This window comes from Lygodium microphyllum, chromosome 22 (assembly GCF_053477565.2).
Source record: "Lygodium microphyllum isolate KBCC chromosome 22, Lygodium_microphyllum_v1.1.10, whole genome shotgun sequence".
In the NCBI taxonomy this organism is placed as follows: Eukaryota; Viridiplantae; Streptophyta; class Polypodiopsida; order Schizaeales; family Lygodiaceae; genus Lygodium; species Lygodium microphyllum.
The window spans coordinates 75,316,895-75,323,691 of NC_141156.1; the positions used below are offsets into that span (position 1 = coordinate 75,316,895).

The 6,797-nt window shown below is 36.3% G+C and overlaps 1 protein-coding gene across 1 annotated transcript; it reads left to right on the forward strand.

Annotated features, from left to right (window-relative positions):
* Nucleotides 1-446: 446 nt before the first annotated feature.
* Nucleotides 447-5,323, forward strand: LOC148017300 (uncharacterized). Its single transcript, XM_087662736.1, has 6 exons — nt 447-875; nt 1,226-1,322; nt 1,440-2,136; nt 3,146-3,308; nt 5,066-5,126; nt 5,211-5,323. Exons 1-6 carry the CDS (start codon nt 447-449, stop codon nt 5,321-5,323), a joined length of 1,560 nt encoding a protein of 519 aa, XP_087518862.1.
* Nucleotides 5,324-6,797: the final 1,474 nt, after the last annotated feature.

Sequence of the window (6,797 nt, forward strand, 5' to 3'; positions counted from 1 at the left end):
CTATCCTTAGATGTTCAATTGCCTCGCATTATTCAAGAAGAGAATGAAGCTATCCATAATGCAGGTGCAAGTACTGAGATGGTACATGACCAGTACCTATATTTCTACCTCAAAATGGTGGATTTTGTTCAATTCTCCATGACATGCCACCTAATTTGGATATTCATCCATCAGTAACAAATTTTCTCTTCCAAAAATCAAATTTGTATGCAATTGGTACCCTTTGCAAGGTTTGTTACCATTGCATGGCTAAGTTGTGGCACAATGAAACTAAAACAATGCGTACAACTTCGATTGGAAAGCATTGCTGTAGAGAAGGGAAAGTAAAATTGCCACCTCTATAGCCACCACAACCTCTATGTAATTTGCTTGATGGCACACATCCACAAAGCAGTGAGTTCAAAAAAAATATACGTGCTTATAATAGCGCATTGGCTTTTGTTTCAATGGGTGCAAAAATTGATGAGCTTTTGCCTCAAAATGGAAATGGTTATACTTTTCGCATTCATGGATCAATATATCACCGGATGGGTTCCCTATTGCCAAGTGAGGATGGACAACAAATACCAAAGTTTGCAAAACTTTATATTTATGACACTGATCATGAGTTATTGAATCGCATGGGGGTTTTACCTGGGCTTTTTCCAGACTTACTACAAGAGCTTCAACAAATGATGCATGATCACAATGCTTATGCACAGGCCTTTATAGCAATTGGTGCAAGCTTGCAACGCAATCCATCAGTAGAAATAAGAATGTCCATTTTTCAAAATCGATCCACCTCTAGAAGATATTTAGTTCCCAGTGCAAGTGAGGTTGCTGCGATCATGCTTGGACAAGGTGATGATGATACACTTGATCATCGTAGCATTCAAGTTCGCACACAACAAGGCCATTTGATTTATATTTCTAACTTACACAAGGCATATATGCCTCTATTATATGTTCTTCTTTTTCCAAATGGAGAGGATGGATGGCATACTAAAGTTCCATATGCATTTATGGATGCTCATATTAATGTCAATAATCTTGCAAATAAAGATTGTGTCACTCAAATGCAGCATTACACTTTTCGACTTTAGATTCGAGATGATACTAATGCATGTCTTTTGTGTGGTGGTCGCTTGCTACAACAATACATTGTCGATGCTTATTGTAGCATTGAACAATGTAGATTGGCTTGGTGTCATGGTAATCAAGCAACATTGTAAGTTGAAATGTATAGGGATTGGCTGATATGGTCAATGGTTCAGATGCAGTTGATACTAATATCGCTGGGATTGGTGTGGGTAGGAGAATAGTATTGCCATCTAGCTTTACAGGTTGACCAAGATTCATGTACCAATTATATCAAGATGCTATGGCAATTGTGCGTAGCAAAGGTAAACCTGATTTGTTTATCACCATGACATGCAATCCTAAGTGGTCTGAAATTACAGATGCTTTGTTGCCTAGTCAAACTGCACATGATCGACCAGGTTTAACTGCTAGAGTTTTTCATTTGAAACATAAGGACATGATGCAGTCGATAGTGAAAAAGGAGTTGTTTGGTAAAGTTGCTGGATATGTGTCCGTCATAGAATTCCAAAAGAGAGGCTTGCCTCATTCACATACGCTCTTGATATTAGAACCACGCTTTAAGCCACTAGAGGCACGTCATTATGATAGACTGGTGTGCGTTGAGCTACCTGATAAGGAAAGGTTTTCGGATTTATATCGAATTATTACTAAATGTAACATACATGGTCCATGTGGTGAGTTCAATCCAAAAAGTGCTTGCATGGTGGACGGAAAGTGTATAAAGGATTATCCAAAAAAGTTTATACATACAACTACAGTTGATAAAACTGGTTATCCTTTATACAGACGTCGAGAGGATGGAAGGACTCATAATGCTAATAGTAACCTCTTGGATAACCGATGGATAGTGCCTTACAATCCTTATTTGAGTTCCAAGTATAATGCTCACATAAATGTTGAGGTTTGCTCGACAATTGCAGCTATCAAATATTTGTATAAATATGTATATAAGGGCCATGATCGAGCAACCATTCGGTTTACAAGTATGCGTGGTTTCGGATCCAATGATATTGATACAGAAAATATTGATGCACAAAATATTGATGAGATTGAGAGGTACTTAGATGCATGATATATTTCAGCTTCTGAAGCATGTTGGCGAATATTTGAATTCAAAATTCATGATGAGAAACCCGATATTCAACGATTGCAAATACATTTACCTAGAGAGAATACTGTTTCCTTTCGTAACTCTGATAACATTTGTGATGTGGTGCAAAATGAAAATGCTCAAAAAATAACTCTCACAGAATGGTTTACATGCAATCGTTTGCACCCTGATGCTAACACAGTTCTCTATCAAGACTTTCCAATGTTTTGGGTTTGGAATGCACGCAAAAAAATGTGGACAAAGAGAAATCAAGGAAACACATGTGGTCGAATATACTTTGTTTCACCTACGTGTGGAGAAAAATACTATTTGCGCTTACTACTCACTGTATGCAAGGGGTGCACATCCTTTGAGGCATTGCGTACGGTTGATAATGTGGTATATTCAACTTTTAAGGAGGCTTGCATTGCAAAAGGAATGTTGAAAACAGATGATGAATGGCAAATGTGTTTGCGTGAAGCTGCATTGATGCAAACAGGTGCTCAATTAAGAAATTTGTTTGCATCCATCTTGGTATTTTGTTCGCCTGCCCGACCTAGGGCTCTATCGGAAGAGTTCTTAGGTCCGTTGGACAGAGGATATAAAACATCGACTCTCCTTGCAAAATAGGCGAAATGTTGATATGCAAGATGAGGCCAATAATCATGCATTGATGCATATTCAAAAACTTTTAGATCAATATGGACGCAATTTGGCAGGGTATCATGGATTGCCTGAGGTGACAATGCAAGAGTACACAAATCCTTTGATCCTTGATGAACAACTATATGATAAGGTAGAACAAGAGAATACCTTCTTAACAATGCAAGCTTTGTTGAATGATGGACAAAGAAATTGTTTTATGGCAATAATGAATGCTATTGATAGTGGTTTGGGTAAACCATTTTTCTTAGATGGCCTAGGCGGTTCTGGAAAAACATTCCTATACAAATGTTTGCTTGCAAAGCTTTGTAGTCAAGGTCACATTGCAATAGCTACAGCATCCTCTGGTATTGCTGCATTGCTTTTGCCACATGGTCGTACTGCCCATTCAAAGTTCAAAATTCCATTGCAGGCAGATAATAATTCTACATGTAATATACCCGTTCAAAGTCACCTTGCAACACTGTTAAAAGAGGTAAGTCTTATTTTGTGGGATGAAGCTTCTATGTTGCATCGTAATACCTTTGAGGCACTGGACAAAACCTTAAAGGATATAATGCAGTGTGATATGCCATTTGGTGGTAAAGTTATTCTACTAAGTGGAGATTTTAGGCAAATATTACCTATTGTACCAAAGGGTACCCGTGAGGATATTGTCGGTGCTGCTATATGTTGTTCCAATTTGTGGCAATATTTCAATGTTTTGAAACTTACACAGAATATGCGGGTCGCATCAGATCAGGATCAATTTGTTGCATGGTTGCAAGACATTGAAGATGGAAAAGATTTGACACATACTAATAAATATTGCAAATTCCACTTGCATTGTTGTTAAAGGGAGGATCTATGCAAGACTTGATCAATTTTGTCTATTGTGAAATGAATTGTGTAATTGATTACAAAACGTTCTTTAGTGAACGTGCCATTCTTGCACCTCGAAACAATGATGTGGAAATGATAATCAATCATGCATTGTAGCTGATGCCGGGAGAGGTTAAACAATACTACAGTGCTGATTCTGTGGATAGAACCGAGGAGAACTCATTCCTCTATTCTGTGGAATATCTAAATTCCCTTGACCTCAGTGGATGTATTCCTCCTCATATCTTGCTGTTCAAAGTAAATACTCCAATAATATTGCTCAGGAACTTGAATCCTTCTAAAGGTTTATGCAATGGTACCAGGCTGGTATGCAAGGCTTTCAATAACAAGGTCATTGATGCAGAGATAATTACAGGGACCAATATTGGTGACAGAGTTTTTATCCCGAGGATAACTTTCATCCCAACTACATTGGAACTTCCTTTCTCAATGAAACGCTTGCAATTCCCATTCCGTTTGGCGTTTGCAATGACAATCAACAAATCTCAAGGCCAAACGCTATCATGTTTGGGGATATATCTAAAAACCCCAGTCTTTACTCATGGTCAACTCTATGTTGCTTTCTCAAAAGTAAAGTCTCCGGACAGATTGAAAGTCTTGATTAATGAGAAAGAGGACATGGTAAATGGTACCATCAATATTGTATATAATGAAGTTTTACAGAAAGTATTGTAACCTCTATTTTTTCAAAAGTGTAAGCATAATGTTTTTATTTCAATACAATCAAAGCCTTTTTTCCTTCTTTGTTCACATATCAATAAAATGTAGCGTTGTACTTTCTTATGCTCTTTTTCAGTAGTGAGTTCTTCGTTGATGAAAAGCAAGTTTGACTTATTTTCTCTGATTTAATACTTTAATGTTTTAATCATATCTCTCATGTATGGATAAAGTTCTTTTATACAATATGCATTACAAACTATTTTTCTCTTCTAAATTGGTCTTCTAATTTCAATATTGTAAAGTCATTTTTTTCATTTTTTAAAAAATTGATCAATATTACTAATTTTTATGTTTTCTAAATTTTATTGATAGATGGCCCAAACAGTATTTGAATATTATCGTGCCTCTCCTTATCAAATGAGACTTCAAGAAGCATTGGGAACTATTGCTACGGATGATATTATCCATAGAACTTTGGCTAGGGTAATCGAAAGATTACCCAATGATGAATTTACTAATGGAAACACTCCTTTATATGTAGAAATTTTATATTTTGGATGGATCCAATGCTACTATGTTGGACAAACAGATGTTGAGTACTTCATATCTTGGTCCCACACTAGACACATACCGAATGACTGGAGTAAATGGGAGTTTCAAGATTTATCACGTTTTGTAACTTTGCATCAGTTTCATCCAAATTCCGTCGACTGCTCTACTAATGTTAGAGCCAATCATATCACGTCCCCAGGTAATACTTACTCACCATTTTCATTAATGTTTTGCTTTATAAATTTAATATTATTATTTCTAAAGTTTTTTTTTTCGTTTTTAGATATTGCAGCACAATCTAGGGCGGGGTGTGTCACAGCTTCGCCCACACATGTTCCCCGTGCTAGATCCACTGTTGATAATTCATCTAAGAAGAGAAAGCTTTCTTTTCGATAGTTGATTTTCGACAGTACAACTATCTTTTTGAAAACATTATATACTTTCTTTTCCATTTACATGTTGCTATAGTTGGAATTCTTTCAGTGATATTTAAAAATCACTTTTGCTTCAGTTATGTTTTCCAATTATTATGGTTGAGATAATCAATGTTATTGTATTGAATTGTTAGATTTTATAATGAAGTTTAAAAATTACAAGACTATTTGATTCATTACTAAGTGGAAGAATGTGTGAACAAATTAAAACATTTGTGCTTCACATCCCGGCGCGAAGCGCCGGGCTGAGTCTAGGTGCGGAGCGCCTAATATGAGGGTACTCAAACCATGCTTGCCAAATATTTTTTGAAAGTTGGGAGGACTCCTCTATAGGCACTTTAACTTTTCTAAAAGCTAAAGTGATTTGCCTAAGACCTTTACATCTTAAAGTTTCTTATACTTTGAATTGACTTGAGCTATGGTGTATCGATGTAGCTCAAATCTCTTCAAGGTAGATATAACTTCTCACCATCCAGTTAGCGGCCATTTATATTGGCTATTTGGTCAAGATTAGGAAGACTAAGGCCTCCTTAATTATTTGGCAAAATACATGTGTCCCATGAGACTTTAGGTAGTTTGAATTTGTCACTATCTTGAGATGAGAGAGAGTTTCTTGAGAGGTTGTCCAAAATTTTAAGGCCTATGACAGAAGGTTTTGAGCAAGATAGGAAGTAGAGTGTAGCTACAATAACTGTGTTTAAGGACTATTACTCTCCCTACCAAGTTGAATTGAAAGTCTTTCCATCTTGTCAAATTTTTCTTCAGTTTCTACATGACCAAGTCCCATCTTTGTTTCTGAGAGACTCCAAATCCCCTTCTCTTAATATCCATGCAAGAGGATCTTTCATTTGGGTTTTGATCCATGTTTTGGTAGGATTTATTACTGAGCTAAAAGTTGGACAAATTTTTTTAAGGTAGTACCATAAAATCCTTATTGACAAAGGATTGTTCTTGATTGTTCCATTGATCTCATATGCAAATTGATTAAGGATCATTTGTTTGTTACTTGAAAGCTAAATACTCTTTATATTGCTTTTCCTTATATCCTCTTCCACTAGCCATCCTAACACATCTGCACCAATAACAAAGAGTAATGGAGCCAAGGGGCAGCCCTCTCTGATTGATCTCCATAGAGGGAAGGCCTTAGTAAGTTCCCCATTTATTACTACCCTTTCTATTGCATTGCTAAAGAAGACACTTACATATTTGATAAATCTCCTTCCAAGTCCCATATTAAACAAGGATTGGAATATGAATGCCCAATCCAACATATCATAAGCTTTATCAAAGTAATCTTAAAGAAAATACAATCATATCGACCAAATTTTCATAAAGTCCCACGACCCTTGCCTCCCACTGAAATGTTCTTTTTCAAATCATCTAGCACATCTTGAATTTATTCTTATAATGGTGTTGTGCATTCTTGCATTACCCAT

Bases quoted from the DNA above. Each gene is read 5' to 3' on its own strand.
- LOC148017300 (XM_087662736.1), top strand. From the start codon at position 447: ATGGGTGCAAAAATTGATGAGCTTTTGCCTCAAAATGGAAATGGTTAT. The intron at 876-1,225 runs GTTCGCACACAA...TGAAATGTATAG, and splicing joins TTGATCATCGTAGCATTCAA to GGATTGGCTGATATGGTCAA. The intron at 5,127-5,210 runs GTAATACTTACT...TTTCGTTTTTAG, and splicing joins CAATCATATCACGTCCCCAG to ATATTGCAGCACAATCTAGG.